Source organism: Globicephala melas, chromosome 4 (assembly GCF_963455315.2).
Source record: "Globicephala melas chromosome 4, mGloMel1.2, whole genome shotgun sequence".
In the NCBI taxonomy this organism is placed as follows: domain Eukaryota; kingdom Metazoa; phylum Chordata; class Mammalia; order Artiodactyla; family Delphinidae; genus Globicephala; species Globicephala melas.
In genome coordinates this window covers 124,734,471-124,752,791 of record NC_083317.1, presented here as the reverse complement: position 1 = coordinate 124,752,791, position 18,321 = coordinate 124,734,471, and the positions used below count along the sequence as shown (strand labels likewise).

Sequence of the window (18,321 nt, the reverse complement as noted above, 5' to 3'; positions counted from 1 at the left end):
TTGGAAAAGATAGTTGATATGATTTCAATTTTCTTAAATTTGCCAAGGCTTGATTTGTGACCCAAGATATGATCTATCCTGAAGAATGTTCCATTTGCACTTCAGAAGAAAGTGTATTCTGTTGTTTTTGGATGGAATGTCCTATAAATATCAATTAGGTCCATCTTGTTTAATGTGTCAGTTAAAGCTTGTGTTTCCTTATTTATTTTCATTTTGTATGATCTGTCCATGGGTGAAAGTGGGGTGTTAAAATCCCCTATTATGATTGTGTTACTGTCGATTTCACCTTTTATGGCTGTTAACATTTGCCCTACATATTGAGGTGCTCCTATGTTGGGTGCATAAATATTTACAATTGTTATATCTTCTTCTTGGATCGATCCCTTGATCATTATGTAGTGTTCTTCTTTGTCTTTTGTAATAGTCTTTATTTTAAAGTCTATTTTGTCTGATATGAGAATTGCTACTCCAGTTTTCTTTTGATTTCCATTTTCATGGAATATCTTTTTCCATCCCCTCACTTTCAGTCTGTATGTGTCCCTAGGTCTGAAGTGGGTCTCTTGTAGACAGAATATATACGGGTCTTGTTTTTGTATCCATTCAGCCAGTCTACGTCTTTTCGTTGGTGCATTTAATCCATTTACATTTAAGGTAATTATCGATATGTATGTTCTTATTACCATTTTCTTAATTGTTTTGGGTTTGTTGTCGTAGGTCTTTTCCTTCTCTTGTGTTTCCTGCCTAGAGAAGTTCCTTTAGCATTTGTTGTAAAGCTGGGTTGGTGGGGCTGAATTCTCTTAGTTTTTGCTTGTCTGTAAAGTTTTTAATTTTTCTGTCGAATCTGAATGAGGTCCTTGCTGGGTAGAGTAATTTTGGTTGTATGTTTTTCCCTTTCATCATTTTAAATATGTCCTGCCACTCCCTTCTGGCCTGCAGAGTTTCTGCTGATTGATCAGCTGTTAACCTCATGGCAATTCCCTTGTATGTTATTTGTTGTTTTTCTCTTGCTGCTTTCAATAATTTTTCTTTGTATTTAACTTTTGATAGTTCGATTAATATGTGTCTTGACATCTTTCTCCCTGGATTTATCCAGTATGGGACTCTCCGCTCTTCCTGGGCTTGACTGACTATTTCCTTTCCCATATTAGGGAAGTTTCCAACTATAATCTCTAGAAATATTTTCTCAATCCCTTTCTTTTTCTCTTCTTCTTCTGGGACTCCTATAATTTGAATGTTCTTGCGTTTAATGTTGTCCCAGAGGTCTTTGATACTGTCCTCAATTCTTTTCCTTCTTTTATCTTTTTTCTGCTCTGTGGTAGTTATTTCCACTATTTTATCTTCCAGGTCACTTATCTATTCTTCTGCCTCAGTTATTCTGCTATTGATTACTCTAGAGAATTTTTAATTTCATTTATTGTGTTGTTCATCATTGTTTGTTTGCTCTTTAGTTCTTCTAGGTCCTTGTTAAACGTTTCTTGTATTTTCTCCATTCTACTTCCAAAATTTTGGATCATGTTTACTGTCATTACTCTGAATTCTTTTTCTGGTAAACTGCCTATTTCCCCTTCATTTGTTTGGTCTGGTGGGTTTTTACTGTGCTTCTTCATCTGCTGTGTATTTCTCTGTCTTCTCATTTTGCTTAACTTACTGTGTTTGGGGTCCCCTTTTCGCTGGCTGCAGGTTCCTAGTTCCCATTGGTTTTGGTGTCTCCCCCCATTGGCTAAGGTTGGTTCAGTGGGTTGTGTAGGCTTCCTGGTAGAGGGGAATGTTGCCTGTTTTCTGATGGATGAGGCTGGATCTTGTCTTTCTGGTGGGTAGAACCACATCCAGTGGTGTGTTTTGGGGTGTCTGTGACCTTATTATGATTTTAGGCAGCCTCTGTGCTAATGGGTGGGGTTGTGTTCCTCTCTTGCTAGTTGTTTGGCATGGGGTGTCCAGCACTGGAGTTTGCTGGTCGTTGAGTGGAGCTGGGTCTTAGCATTGAGATGGAGATCTCTGGGAAAGCTATCCCTGATTGATATTACAAGGGACCAGGAGGTCTCTGGTGGACCAATGTCCTGAGCTCAGCTCTCCCACCTCAGAGGCTCAGGCCTGACACCCGCCCAGAGCACCAAGACCCTGTTAGCCACATAACTCAGAAGAAAAGGGAGAAAGGGAATAAAAAAGAAAGAAAGAAAATAAAACAAAGTTATTAAAATAGAAAATTAAAAAAATAAGTATTATGAAAATAAAAAAGTAATTTAAAAAAAGAAGAGAGCAACCAAACCAATAAACAAATCCACCAATGATAACAAGCACTAAAAACTATACTAAAAAATGCGGACAGACAGAACCTTAGGACAAATGGTAAGAGCAAACGTATATAGACAAAAACACACAAAGAAGCATACACATGCACACTCACAAAAAGAGAAAAAGGAAAAAATTATATATATATATATATATAAAAAAAAGGAATAGAGCAAACCAAATCAGTAAACTAATCTACCAGTGATAATAAGCTGTAAATACTAAACTAAGATTAATATAAAACTAGAAGCATATTAGACGCAGAAAGCAAACCCAAGTCTACAGTTGCTCCCAAAGTCCGCCACCTCAGTTTTGGGATGATTCGCTCTCTCTTCAGGTATTCCACAGATGAAAGTTACATCAAGTTGATTGTGGAGGTTTAATCCACTGCTCCTGAGCCTGCACGGAGAAATTTCCCTTTCTCTTCTTTGTTCGCACAGTGCCTGGGTTTCAGCTTTGGATTTCCCCTGCCTCTGTATGTAGGTCACCCGCTGGTGTCTGTTCTTTACCCAGACAGGAGGAAGTTAAAGGAGCGGCTGATTAGTGGGCTCCGGCTCACTCAGGCTGGGGGCAGGGAGAGGTGCGGAGTGTGGGGCGAGCCTGCAGCGGCAGAGGCCGGCATGACATTGCAACAGGCTGAGTCACGCCGTGTGTTCTCCCTGCGAAGTTGTCCCTGGATCACGGGACCCTGGCTGTGGCGGGCTACACAGGCTCCCAGGGGGGTGTGGATAGTGACCTGTACTTGCACACAGGCTTCTTGGTGGTTGCAGCAGCAACCTTAGCGTTTCATGCCTGTCTCTGGGATCTGAGCTCATAGCCGAGCCTCGTGCCCATCTCTGGAGCTCATTTAGGCGGTGCTCTGCCTTTTGTGGGCAGACAGGGAAGGAATCCCCTCTCCTCATGCACCCTGAAACAATGGTCTCTTGCCTCTTAGGCAATTCCAGACTTTTTCCTGGACCCCCTCCCAGCTAGCTGTGGTGCACTAGCCCCTTTCAGGCTGTGTGCATGCAGCCAACCCCAGTCCTCTCCCTGGGGTCTGACCTCCGAAGCCCGAGCCTCAGCTCCCAGCCCCCGCCCACCCCGCCGGGTGAGCAGACAAGCCTCTCAGGCTGGTGAGTGCTGGTCAGCACCGATCCTCTGTGCGGGAATCTCTCCACTTTGCCCTCTGCACACCTGTTGCTGCGCTCTCTTCCACGGCTCTGAAGCTTCCCCCCAACCCACCCCCATCTCTGCCAGTGAAGGGGCTTCTAGTGTGTGGAAACCTTTCCTCCTTCACAGCTCCCTTCCCACTGGTGCAGGTCCCGTCCCTATCCTTTTGTCTCTGTTTATTCTTTTTTCTTTTGCCTTACCCAGGAACGTGGAGAGTTTCTTGCCTTTGGGGAGGTCTGAGGTCTTCTGCCAGCATTCAGGAGGTGTTCTGTAGGGGTTGTTCCACATGTAGATGTATTTTTGATGTATTTGTGGGGAGGAAGATGATCTCCATGTCTTACTCCTCCACCATCTTGAAGGTCCTCCCCTCCATTTTAAATATAGCAGTGCGTGCATGTCAATCCCAAACTCCCTAACTATCCAAGTTTTTCTCTGAAATGGGAGGGCTTAAAATCAACCTTTTTTTTAAAGTGTAGATTTCTCAGTTCAGCCCTAATTTGATATTCTGGGCATGAGTACCTCTTGTTGTGATTAGCGTTTGTCCTTTCCATTTTATTACACCTAAAGCGAATACAGATGTCTCCGTGTAGAGTACGCTTTAAGAAACCCTTCCGCCCAGCCCTCCGGCAGTGTGGTCAATGTTCCCTGCCTGCCAAGTGTGTGTACTGGGAGTGTGCAGCTGAGAGCAGATGGTACCACCCTCCATCGGGAGGGACCTCACCAATCTGGAAGAGAAGCCTTTGCAGGACCTATCATTCTCCCTAAAGCTGGTGTCATGAACCTGGCCATGTTTGCTCCAACAGACTAGCTGCATGCTGGGGGTGTAGTGTTTCTCAAGGGGATGCTATGGCCATTTCAGATGAGATGGTTCTTGATGGTATAAGACTGGCCTGCTCAAGGCAGGACATTTAGCACCCTCGGCTCTTGACCAATAAAGGCCATTAGCAATCCCCAGTCACTGTGATGAGCTAAATCAGACAGGCAACACCTCCCACCCCCTCAATGAACTTTCCCCATGAGGCAGTACTGGCCCTGGATGAGATTTTGCAAATTCACAGGATGCCAACGATATTAGCCAACGATATTCAGGAAAATAAAGATGTGAAAGCTGTGACTGATAAATGTAAGGTACTTCAAGGAGCCAGACTGATTTTTAATGACACGTGTGACACACATTCAAAATACTTCTGATGGTGAAACGAGCTCCACATTCAGCCTCTTCTGACCTCAAACATGGACAGGGAGTTAGCCAGAAGCATGTGGCTTTTCTACAACATAATAAGAGTGAGGAGAGCTAACTCTTAGGTGGTACATACGTCATGCCAGTCACTGTTAAGCACTTTGTGTATATTAACTCATTTAATCCTTCCAACAACCAAGAACACTATGAGGTAACTATTGCTAATATTGTCCCATTTCACAGATGAGAAAGCAGGCACGGAGAGATAAGTGACTTGCCCAAGGTCACACAGGTAGTTAATAGAGGCAGGATTCGAGCCCAGCCTCTCTGGCTCCAGAGACAGATGTTTACCACCCATGCTTGGATGAGGATGTGGAAATGAAGTTCCCCACCCCCGGAGCTCTGTAGACATCGAGCTCTGCCTGGTTACTGTCACTGCAAATGCCGCAGCTGTGCAATACATAGAAGAATGAGTTCCTCTGAGACTGGGAGTTTTCTGAGAGGTGGTGGATCATGTTTCAAGTATCAGGAATAGGATATGGAATCATGATCTGGGTGGAAACTATGGTTGATAAATTATAAGATTTTTGGTTTCATGACCCCTTTATGCTCTTAAACATTGCTAATGACTCTGAAGAGCTTTTATCTATGTGGGTTATATCTATTGATATTTACTGTTTTAGAAACTAAAACTAAGAAACTTACAAATGCTTATTTATTAACTTATTTAAAAATTACAATAATAAACACATTCCAGGTTAACATATATAACATAATTTGATCCAAAAAATACATTTTCCAAAACAAACTTAGTGTGAAGAGTGGCATCGTGTCCATTTTTGCAATCTCTTCAATGTCTGCCTTGAATATCCTCATGTCTTCTCTGCCTTCAATCTGTTGTGATCTGCCTTTTAGGTCAAAGTATGTGAAGAAAAAAATATGGCCTCACCCAGATATATAGTTGGAAAAGGGAGGAGTATTTTAATCTTTTCAGATAATTGTAGCTATTCTTCTCTGATACTGTACCAGAACTCCATAAGCAATGGTTTCTTAAAGTTTAGCTACAATACAATAAAGTACCTGGAATCACATCAATGAACTTACTATACACTGCTGCATTAAAATCCATTGGTCTATTTTGCCCTTTGAATGAATCTTTTACCCATACATTCTGTGTAACAGTATGCATTGATGATTTAGAAGTTAGTGATTTATGGTTAAGTAGATCTTTCTAAAGTTGACATATTTCATTATACATTATCAGTCAGTCATTAATAGCACTACTCACTTCATCAGAAAAGTATTAAAGCATTGGTAAATTGTCACACTCTCTATGGCAGGCACAAATTTTCCAAAATTGAAGTCTCAACTTTATCATTGGCAACCACTACTATGAGTTCTTTTCCTTGAAGTGACAGGCTTACTTTAAAAGAAAGTTTGCCACACACTCAAGTTTGAATAAACATAGTTTGTCTGTCAATCATTCTTTCAAGTAAGAACAGCATCCCCTACAAAAGCTTCCTAGTTTAGCTCCCATTCAACTTAAATCACATGAATGCTTTTCCTAGAGACAAACCTGCGTACTTTGCTCTGCAAAGATGTTTTATGTGTACTTTCCATTTTGTCACACAGAATATTAAAATACATGTACTCAAGGATTGAGATTTAATAAAATGGGTAATTTTTAACCGCATCGTTAAAGTCATTCTTAAGTGAAATTGGCCTTCTTTCTTTCCTTCTTTCTTTTTACAGTGACTGTATGTCACATAGAATGAGGTCAGGTGCTACTAAGGCACCAGCACTTTTATTCACCACTGGTTTTATACCAACAATGCAAATATCAACACAGAGACAAAGTCAAATAATGTCTTAGTGTTCATATGATGATGATTTTGACTTTGTGGACATAGCAGAAAGGGCCTTGGGAATCCAAGGGGTCCACAGATTACACTTCGAGAACCCCTCTTCTGGCACATCACACCCACATGAAAGAACAGAGGGCACAAGTGTTAGATTCAAAGTGTCTAGACATCGGTCCTTGAGCCACTCCTTACTATCAAAGTGACCTTGGGTAAACCAGGTAATCTCTCTGAGACTCAGTTTCCTCACTTGGAAAATAGAATCAACCCAATCTGTTGGTCAAGGGTATGCAAGAGTAGGAACAAAATACATTCTAAAAATCAATTTCATTCTTTCATTCATTCATTCATTTCCCCCAGAATCTTAGGGGAGGAATTAGGAGACAACTACACCAATTTCTGCTGGTGTGTCGAGAGGCATGTTACCGCAGAGGAAAAGGTAATTGTGAGATAGAGGTAGGTGATAAGGGGCTGGAGCCGTGGAAACCCTGCCACCCAGCCCCAGACACTGCAGGGGCTCCTCTTCTGGTCTGGCCCCTCCAGGGGGCTCTTGGTGAAGCTGAGTTCAGCCACCTTAGGCCACAGCGACTGCAAAATAGCCCCATGCTGCTGGCCCCATTTCCCCACAGAACCCGTTGCTGGTCCCAAATGCATGTGCATCTGTGCGTTGCACTCCCACACACAGGTCCTGGCACGCTAAGTCTCCCACCTCAGAAAGCAGATTGGAAAGCAAGATTTTTTTTTAACATTTTTTTTTGAATTGTATTTTATTTTTTTATACAGCAGGTTCTTATTAGTTATCCATTTTATACATATTAGTGTATATATGTCAATCCCAATCTCCCAATTCATCCCACCACCACCCCTCCCACCACCGCTTTCCCCCGTTGGTGTCCATACGTTTGTTCTCTACATCTGTGTCTCTATTTCTGCCCTGCAAACCAGTTCATTTGTACCATTTTTCTAGGAAAGCAAGATTTTAAAAGTGATATTGTTACTGCGTACAAGCTCCCTCTGCTCACCACATGACAGGCCGATAAATCAGGAGACAAGGTGTTGAGGAAAGGAATAGCAACTTTATTCAGAAAGCCGGGAGTCTGAGAAGTTGGCAAACTAATGTCCTAGAGTACCATCAGGGTCTGGATGCTAGTTTCTTTTATAGGACAGAGATGGGGAGGAGGTGAGGAAGTAAAGTAAAAAGGCCATAAGTCTTGCAAAACATCTCCTGGTTTGGCCAGCCTAGGGGAGGTGATGTGTTAATTTCTTCTTTCTTGCAGCCATTCACAGGTAGGCAGGGTCAGAATGTTTCCCTGTGAGCTGAACTAAAGCACTTTAGTTTAACATTTAGGCAGAGGGACAGTGTTCCCCGAGGGAGGCCATTATGTATGCCAATAGCTATAGACAACATCCTTTTAGTGATCATAGTAACAAATAGCAACAGAGAGCAAAGGTTAAAGTAAAAGAAACAGATCCAACATGGAGTCAGATTTTGTTCTTCCCTTTTACAATATTTTTAATATAGAAACCATTAGGTCTGATCTTTTAAGTACATCACCCTCCCACTATAGTGCTTTATTAGTTACAACGAATTCTAGCGGCAGGCCTCACAAAAGATCGTGATAGCCCGATGTGTCATTCACAGATACTGGGAACTGCAGTTTTAAATATCCTTCCTCCTCAGGATTCTATCCCAGGACATTCCTTCCACAGTCTCTCAACTTGCTGTGCTTTTAATTTGCTATTTGATGTGATTCTAAGTAAAGAAAAATTTTTAAATGATTAGCATAGATTTTACAGTTTATCTTCATACTGTGCAATGCCCATTTGTTTCAAATGCAAACAGAAGAGCAGTTAACTGCTGTGCAGAATCTCTGAAAATTACAGCATTTGCATGTTCTAGCTCAGGTATGCATATGTATTTAATTCTTTAGCAGAGCATTGTAAAGGCTACACAAATGGTACTCCATGGTTTTCATTTCACTTCTTGATATGCGCATATTCTACCAACATTCTCTGCATTTGACTTGCTGATAGTAAGGACGGTGTGAAAAGAAAGGAATAATGGATTGTTTTTTCTTTCCTCTTCTTCTCTGTCATCATTTTCAGCATAAGTGATTGGCTACTACAGGGAAGTAATGTAGTAAGAAAGGATAGGACAATGTTCTTCGGTTGCTTGCCTTTTTTCTGTGTTCAAAACAATTTTGGTTCAAACAGAAGGGGTAGCCTCTCGGGGCTGTCAGCTCCCTGCTTAGTGGACTATGCACTCGTAGCTGTCATATGCTTACCTTGTTCTGTCTCTGAGTCCCCCTGAATGCCACTCCCCCATCCCCACATCGTGGATCCACCATAATGCTGTGCTTGTGGTACATCCTGAGCACTAGATACGAAGAGAGAGCAGGAACGGGGAGGCATGCCTTTACACCCATCTCCACTGCTCAGAACACGCTCCATTGTCCCATCAGCCTTCCTTTACAAAACCCAAGTTCAAAGATAAAATTATTAAGAATTTCAACATGGTGACAGCAGAGATTTCAACCAAGCTCAGGGCCCTCTTGAGTACATGGCCCTCATGTGCCTCTCAGGTCACACACCCATGAAACTGGCCCTACCCCATTGCCTCTACTCTGGCCACATCGGTCTCTGCAGTCCCATGTCCCTTCCTTCTGAAGGGCACTACAGTGTGCTGCCCCCTCCGCCTGAAACTCAGTCCCCTCTCTCGTGGCCTGGGTGCCTCCCTGTTTCTCTTCCTGTGATCTCAGCTGAGCCATCACATCCTTAGCTTAGACCTCCCTGCCTGACCTGCCCAGGTCAGAAGTCTCTTAGCACCAAGAAGCCCTCCTTCAATGCGTGTATCACCATCGCCATCCTTCATAAAGGTAGCTGATTATCTGATTCCTTATTTCCCTCCCACACGTGACTGCCAGCAGCTTATAGGCCAAGGTTTTGTTCATCACTGTTTTGCCAGTGCTGGGTGCACGGTCCCCAATAAATATGAGGTGAGTGAATGGATGAATAAACGAATGAATGTTTTTGCAACCAGAACACACAGGTCAGATGCAGAGGTGGGATAAATGAGTGTGGCATGAATTCTAGTTTTTGTTTAAAGGGGGCTAAGTCCCATCTCAGTCTGAGCTGGTGCAAACTAAGTGAGCATGGCATCGCCCTTGTGAACTTCACGGTCTCTTCTAGGAGGTAATGAGGACTTGAGGATCGGGTATCTTTATCCCTTAAGGTATACAAGTCGTTTTTTATGTGTCTCCAGTCCCAGCATGGTGCCTTGCACTTACTTACTCCATCCTCAAAAAATTCTGGTTCTATTGAGTTGAATTGAGCTGAATTTAGTTCGATGAAATTACATTGCCCTGAGGTTTACTTTTTCTTACCTTCCCCTTATGTCTGCATTTCTCCCTCCTCCTTTGCCTTTTCCTCCTTCCTCTCCTTTCTTCTTGTTCAGGATTTCTGAGCCTTGAGAACTACTTTAGGTGTAATCAGATAGTTCCAACAGAAAATGACCCTCATTTATATTTAGTTTAATTGGACTCTTCAAAGAGAAATGGTCTGGTCTGATGGGTCTTAGAATCATGGCTGTAGTTGGGCACTCCAGAGAACACCCCAGAACAAGTCTGGGCTCATTCGCTGCTAATATTCCCACATTGGCATTGATCTTGGGATAGAATCTCAAGGCAGACATGTCAGAAGTCCATCCCTTCAACCCCAGCCAATTCAGGGCAGAAATGAAACTTGAGGATGCCTGTTCTCCTGCCCTGAAGGCTGCAGAGCTAGCCTTGTCCGAGAGGCAGTAACTGGCCTGAGCAACAGCGATGGAATGGGAACCAGCCTTCTTGTTAGAGCCTGGCCCACAAGCTGTCTGTCTTGTCCATTATTCCACAACTACATTTGAGAAATGGCCAGGAGGGAATGTAGTGAAAGTGGAGTGTTCATAATGAAATTGAGGATCGACGAAATAATAAAAAACAAAAGCCTAAATGTAAAACTAGTATTGACTGACCATCTCAGAAAACATTGTCAGTAAGAGATCGGGGCACCTTCCTATATGTAAAATGGGGTGGGGACTTCCTCTCCTGAGTGAGGCTTGAGTGGGAATGTAGAATGTTACTGGAAGCAATTCCCTCGGCGGTCCCCTTAGAAGTAATGGGGCTGCTTGGAGACGGCGCGGTGGGGCAGAGAGGGCGTGGAGTTACGACTCAGCCATACTTGGGGTTTGCACCAACTTCCGCTCTGTGACCTTGAGCAAGTAATAACTCCTTTGATCCTTTTTGCTGTTGTTGTTAATTTGTACAGATTGGTATAAAACACCTGCCTTGCAGGGTTGTTGTGACGATTAAACCAGATCACCTGGGCAGAGGTACAAAGCTCGATGCCTGACACACAGCAGCCACGCAACCGCGTTACCCCTTCTCCTCACGGTGCCTGTGCTTTGTGGGCAGATGCCTGGTCACCCTGAGCCTGAGGCCCCCCTTAAACTCCAGACTGTAGGCACCTCATCCTGGTCGCAGCAGTGCAGCTGGGGCAATGTCAGACCAGGCTTGGGGCATGTCAGGTAGATGTTCTCCCTGCAACATTATCTCCTGGGCCCTTTTACAGGTGACACAGTTGAAACCCAGAGAGTCACTATAATTTGACTAAATCAACAAGTCAGTAGTGAACCTGGAACGTGACTCAAGCCCCTGGGCTCAAGCTTGTGTTTCACTCTCCAGCAGCCTATAGCTGGACACCTTGCTGCCCGTGTCATGTGACACTCACACACCCCTTTGCTCTATGAAGGGTCTTTCTGGACATCTGCACATCGTCTCCCCAACAAGCCTGTAAGCTCCCTCAACACAGGAAGAGAACGTGTCTCAAATCTTCAGTACTTTCCAGGACACTTACTACAGGGCTTACAGTCAGGGTTCAAGAAACAAATATCCATCAACTGAGATAAAGAAGATATTTTCGTGGTCTTGTTTTAATGCTGAGAAATAGCTATAATACACATGAACCCAGCTGACGGAGAGAAATGTATTCATTTCACAACATGGTCAGCTCTTTAAGAAGTTGGCTTTTCAGGCTCCACAGGGATTCTGGAACTCACATAAACTCACCCCCGCTGTTTGGAGAGAACATGGCAACTCCAAGTGGTGTCCCTGTCCCCTCAGGGAAGTGGTAGGTGAGAGACGTGAAGGGGGGGAGGCGAGAAGGGGGAGGAGGCTACAGCAACGCGGGGCGCTTAAACCAAGAGTAAAGGACAGAGCCAAGCAATGCTGCTCACATTTACTGAGCAAACAGATCACTTGGGGACCCTCATTAAGTTAGCAGGTGCAAACTATTATATATAGGCTGGGTAAACAACAAGGTCCTACGATATAGCACAGGGAACTATATCCAATATCCTGTGATAAACTATATAGAAAAGAATATAAGGGCTTCCCTTGTGGCGCAGTGGTTGAGAGTCCGCCTGCCGATGCAGGGGACACGGGTTCGTGCCCCGGTCCGGGAAGATCCCACATGCCGCGGAGCGGCTGGGCCCGTGAGCCATGGCCGCTGAGCCTGCGCATCCGGAGCCTGTGCTCCACAACGGGAGAGGCCACAACAGTGAGAGGCCCGCGTACCGCAAAAAAAAAAAAAAAAAAGTATATATATTCTTTCCATTATATATATTCTTTCCATTATATATATATAATCGAATCACTTTGTTGTATAGCAAAAATTACACAATATTGTAAATCAACTATACTTCAAAAAAAAAAAGACATCATGGACACACCAGAAAAAAAAAAAAAGATGCATATACTGACTCAGGAGGTCCAGGTGGTACCTGGGAGTCTGTATTCCTAACAAGCTCCCCAGGGATGCCCAGGCCGCTGCTTCACAGAGCACACTTTGAAGAATCAAGGATGTTGTCACAAAACAAAAGACACTGAAAGCTTTGGCCTTTGTCTCCTTTCCTCTGCAGTCATTTGTCTTTTGACCGCGGGCAAGTTCCTTAATCTCATACTGGGCAGAGGGCAAACGAGAAACCTCCTGGGAAAAGGGGCAAAGTGAGATATCAGCCAGCTCCCTGCTTGATGAGCACCCACACACCCCACTTTTTCTGCCGGGTACACCGGATGGGGCACATTTCAGTTTTACCATCCAGGACATGAACGTGTTGGTCTGAGTTTCTAAAGGCCGCTTCTTTTTTTTTTTTTTTTTTTGGTGGTACGCGGGCCTTTCACTGTTGTGGCCTCTCCCGTTGCGGAGCACAGGCTGCGGACGCGCAGGCTCAGCGGCCATGGCTCACGGGCCCAGCCGCTCCGCGGCATGTGGGATCTTCCCGGACCAGGGCACAAACCTGTGTCCCCTGCATCGGCAGGCGGACTCTCAACCACTGCGCCACCAGGGAAGCCCAAAGGCCGCTTCTGCATGGACAATTATCTGTGTGGAGGAAATGGTCTGGTTTTGGGTTTGCAAATCTGGTCCAGTCGAAGCTCTGTGTTCAGTGTGGCCGTTCTCAGGATCCCCGCTCTCTGCCTTCCATCCTCCTGCAGGGGAAATCTGTGCATTCAAGATCCATGGCCAGGAGCTGCCCTTCGAGGCTGTGGTGCTCAACAAGACGTCGGGAGAGGGCCGGCTCCGCGCCAGGAGCCCCATCGACTGTGAACTGCAGAAGGAGTACACGTTCATCATCCAGGCCTATGACTGTGGCACGGGGCCCCAGGAGACGGCCTGGAAGAAATCGCACAAGTGAGTGACCTGATGGAGCTCCCTGGACCCCTCCCACCCCTGCCCTCCCATCTCCATTCACACGCTGCTCTTCAGATATGCATATGCAGTGGTCACACCGTGCTGCTCCGGCCAGCCCGACTGCTGGCCAGGTCCCCAGGCCCCTACAGGCATCAGCGCGGGCCTCCTTCTACCCCTAGAATACTCCACCCCTCTGCTCCCCATGAAGATACTCCTATTTTTACCATCAGGACTGAGTTCAGATGTCACTTCCTCTGGGAAGCCTTCTGTCAGCCAGCCCATCCCTGCAGACCTCGTTGGGACCTTTCCCTGGATTTCTGCCAGGCCATGTGCTTCTCTCCATCACGGCACTTTTCATCTGGGGTTGTAACTCTCAAATAGAGTTTAGCTCAGCCCCTAACCCAGAGTAAGAGTGGTTCAATTCTTACTGGTTGGAGTGAATGAATAGCGGAGGGAATGAGGAGATAGAGGAAATGCATCACCTAAAGCTCTGTAACTAGGAAGGTCAGAGAAGGGGAGGCACCTCTCTGGGGTGGATTCATCTCAGAGGATAGGGGCAGGGACAGGTAAAGGGGTCTCAATGGGAGGGAAGACAGAACACTCAGACAACAGCCGTCCCGACTGTCTTGTGGTCTCTCTACTCTCCTGACCTTGGGACCTGAGTCAGTACCTGTGGGAGGTGTGGGAGGATGGTGTGATCCTTTCTTTACCACCATCTCTTCCTTCCTGTGTGTGGTCCTAGGGCCGTGGTCCATATCCAGGTGAAGGACGTCAATGAGTTTGCTCCCACCTTCAAAGAGCCGGCCTACAAGGCTGTCGTGACAGAGGGCAAGATCTACGACAGCATCCTGCAGGTGGAGGCTGTCGACGAGGACTGCTCCCCACAGTACAGCCAGATTTGCAACTATGAAATCGTCACAACTGATGTGCCTTTTGCCATCGACAGAAACGGTGAGTGTCCTGAGAGGACCCCGGTGAATGGAAGCAGGGAAACAGCTCCACCCTCCACCCCTTTGAAGGCCAAGTGAGGGCTCTGAATGCACTTGGCAGGTGACGCCTCCCTTGCTATCCCTGATGTAGGCTCTGTAACCCAGAACTCAGCCCTGCGCTAGAAGGGATGACCTTACGTAATCAGCAGCCCGGCCAGGTCTAAAACACCCCGGAAACCTCCTCAGTGAATGGTCTATAGAACTCACAATGCCACACATTTGGATACTGAAGACAGGTTGGTTTTCTGGTAGAATTTTCCTGCCGTCATCCAGATGTGAGCCATGCCATCAACTCAGCCACATCTGAGTTTCCTGTATAACACGTGTAACATTAGCCACACCACAGCAATCTGCTCCCAGACAGAGAGAAGCTAAAAGAGAAGGCGGAGATTTTGGAAACACCGTCCAAGCTATAGATCCATTCAGGAATCTTTAAAGCTCTTGCCAAGGGTTTTTGAGAACTTATACCCCATGAGAATGAGGAATGAAAGACCCCTCCCACCACACTCCAATCTCAAACTAAGCTTACTGAACTGAAAAGAATCCTAGAAAGCCATTTGGATATTTCCCCATCACCATTATTAAAAAACTCATTGCAGTGTAAACACCACAGCCAGAGACCCAATCAACTCAGCCCACTTTAACTGTAATTCTCAGTAACTTGATATTAATCAAGTATATTGTCTCATTATTAGCATGAGTGTGTGGGTGTACGTACATTATCCTCACTTTGTTTCAAATAGGATTTAACTGCTCAGTGATGGCAAAGTTGCAAAACCTGAGGCTCATCCACGCCACAAATGTTTATTAAGTGCCAGGTACAGTGCTGGGAACTGGGAATAGAGATAGAGGGGAAGTCAAAACAGAAGTGGGCCTGCCCACATGGAGCTTACCCTCTAGCAAAAAAAATCAAAATAAAAAATAGAAAGTCAGGCAGAGTCAAGGGTGAGGGTGGGGCACAAAGCGTGCCGTGAACCAGGGTTAGGCAGCGAATTAGCCCTCAGCCTCCCGGTAGCCCATGCCTAGAGGGAAATACCATCAGTCACCTGCTCGCCAATCTTCAGTGCTTCCTGTGTTTCTTGATGTTGAGACCAGGGAGAAACTTACCGTGTGACAGAGTCTTCTGCATCCTGAGAATTGCAGCAGATTCCATAGGGCATGGAGGCCAAGGAGACACCCTCATCCTTGGTCTCCTGGAGTTTATGATCTGTCTCAGAAGATGAAACCAATATTCATCAAACAGACAAAATGGTAATAAGGAAGTTTCCTTAAAAGATGCTCAAACATGTGGCCAGCGTCATACACCTGGACATCACTAGAGGCTAAGTGTGTAGGACACAAGATCAACGCATGAGAAAGCGAAGGAGAGAATACTGGACTTTAAAGTTCGGTTCAGGACTAAGAAGCAGGTGATTTCAATTAGAAGAACTGCTCCTGATAGCTTTTCCTACAGGCCCTATGAAGTGGCTGGCCTGTCCCCACCACACAGACATACATGACACACGCACACACGTACACACACACACACGCCACTCTACAAAATATGAAACAACTGCTTTGTGTGTTTCTGGTCCCCTATGATCAGCTGTGCTGTCTATGTCCACAAGAGCTGTGGAACTTGGGGAGTGACAAGTCCTTGCTGAAGAGCTAGACTGGACAAGGGGAGGGTATCTGGAACAAGTGGTCAAGCTGCCCTTGGCCTCCTGCTTAGCCACAGACCCGGGAGAGAGGAGATGCAAATTCCTTCACCTGAGGGTAAACTGCCCCAGTCACGCAGATAATTACTCACCTTGATGAGCCATTTCACTAACACATGCCAATTTATTTACCTAGCTGTCTCATTAAAAGTGAGTAATGGTCCTTTGCCAGGCCTTTGCCTCCAGCATTGGTTTACAGCCTGAGATGAAGAGGAGAGCCGACATGCTGGGAGCGTGCCGCCCCCCCCCCCCACCCATGTCGAGGTTTACAAAAGCATTTCTCAAGTAATGAAGGCAGGACCTAAGGGCAGACGCAGAAGCAGCTCCCATTCTAATGAGCTTCCCAGTTGGCCCTTATCCATCACTTCTCCCAGTGACCTTCCCAGCTCCTTGAAGAAGTTCTTTGCATGCACATTTGAAAAAGTGCTGCTGGGCTTCCCTGGTGGCGCAGTGGTTAAGAATCCACCTGCCAATGCAGGTGACATGGTTCCAGCCCTGGCCCGGGAAGATCCCACATGCCGCAGAGCAACTAAGCCCGGCGAACCACAACTACTGAGCCCGCGCGCCACAACTACTGAAGCCTGCACATCTACAGCCCTTGCTCCACAACAAGAGAAGCCACCGCAATGAGAAGCCCGCGCACCACAACAAAGAGTAGCCCTGGCTCACCGCAACTAGAGAAAGCCCGCGCGCAGCAACGAAGACCCAACGCAGCCGAAAATAAAATAAATAAATTAATTTTTTTTTAAAAAAAAAAGTACTATTGAGTTGGGCTCCACTCATTCAGGCCCCAGGACTTTTTCTTTTAACGCAAGATTCAACCTCTTCCAACCAGAAGTCTTCAGCCCCCCTTCCCTTGAATTCCTCCCCTGAAAACTCATAGCAGTAAGAGTCCCTGCCCCACTGTGGGGTAGTGAGGCCTCAGGGAGAGGCAGTGCCTGGGGATGATGTTCACAGGTACTTAGCATATAGTGTTCCATTCATGGCGCCATGATTATTAGATATTTACCTGGGTGACTGGGACACGAAGGGTATTCATTCCTCATGGATTTACAGACTGAAATTGTGAGCCAATAACTGAGTTGGTGGCATTACCTCCCTCTTGGGAAATTCTGGATCCATTTCAGACGGCTTCCAGCCCCCCATCTTCTAGCATTTGGCTGGTGTCTCTGAGGTTGGGAAGGCCTCCTTCCTCACTTCCATTGAACTGATGGAAAAACTGATTCCTAAAGCATGAAGAGCTGGCCATATAGCAGCTGTCACCTCAGTGGCAGAGTGGGGACTGGAGCCAGGTCCCCCGAGTGTTGGTCCCAAAGCCTTTTCACCAGTGATATTATCACTGTCTTCAGTGACGTTTGACAGGAACACATGGCAGTGGTATTTAAGTTCAAAAATACAAAGGTGTCTTAATCCTATGCCTACCACTCTGTGTATGTGTGTGTGTGTGAGAGAGAGAGAGGTCCTTGACAAGCTACTTAAACCTGGCCTCAGATCCTCATTATAACATGGGAATTAAGTATTGCACTCAGCCAGGGATGGGAATGATGGCTAAGGGAGCGTCAGGGCTCTCGGTGACACCCGGTCTCCACTTGGCAGACTTTTCTACCTTCCAAGCAGTGGTTGGTCTCATGCAGCCTCTGCTGAGCCCTCCACAGGCTGCCCTGGTGAGTAACAGGCATCGGATACCTATGAGCACAGTGTGTCCTCAAGTCTGTCTGTTCTCCAAGTACATGAAAACACTTCTCTTCCACCTGAATAGAAGAGAAACGCACGTCCTTTGTGGAAAACAAGGGAAGCATAGAAAAGTATAAGAAGAAGTAAGTCACCTGTTATCCCACCAAAGAGAACCACTACTGACATTCTACCAGCACTTCTTCTATGAAGCTCTTGAACAAAATAAGGCCACGCTTTCCTTGCTTTTCTTTATCTTCCCCTTTTCACTTAACATTCGATTGTGTGGATTTTTTCCATCCATAAACATGCTTCGTAATTAGCACTTTTAGCATGAACAGCAGTCCGTCTAAGCAGAGAATCAGGCTTAGCTTGTCTCTTCCTATTGGGCATCCAGTTTCTTTACTCTCTTTCAATGTAATAAAGAAAGCTTAGATGAACATATTTGCACCTCTGTCTGCAATTTTTATCATTTTTTCTGGAGTCAGTTGTTAGACGTGGAATTGCATGGCCAAAAGGTATGAACACTTGCAAAGTGACTGGCCTGCGTAAGTTTCCCACAGGGCGACTCCGATTTAAATTCCATCAGAAGGAGGGTGCAGGTAAGTGCACTTGTCTCATTGCAACCCCTACTCCACCTGAGGTTTTAAAAAATACCTTCACTATGACACGTGGTAGGTACGGATAGTTCTTTGAGAGTTAACCTTCCCAAGTTCATCTGGAACAGAGAAATAAGCCCAGAGATCAGAACTCACCTGGGTTAA

The 18,321-nt window shown here is 45.6% G+C and overlaps 1 protein-coding gene across 3 annotated transcripts in view; it reads left to right on the top strand.

The window, feature by feature from the left end:
• CLSTN2 (calsyntenin 2) overlaps window positions 1–18,321 on the top strand; it is a 650,414-nt gene that overhangs the window by 477,388 nt on the left and 154,705 nt on the right. For all 3 annotated transcript variants that reach the window (XM_060298550.1, XM_060298549.1, XM_060298551.1), the window contains exons 3-4: window positions 13,005–13,200; window positions 13,943–14,151. In XM_060298550.1, the coding sequence (XP_060154533.1) occupies window positions 13,005–13,200; window positions 13,943–14,151 (405 nt within the window). The remainder of the gene's footprint in view (window positions 1–13,004; window positions 13,201–13,942; window positions 14,152–18,321) is intronic.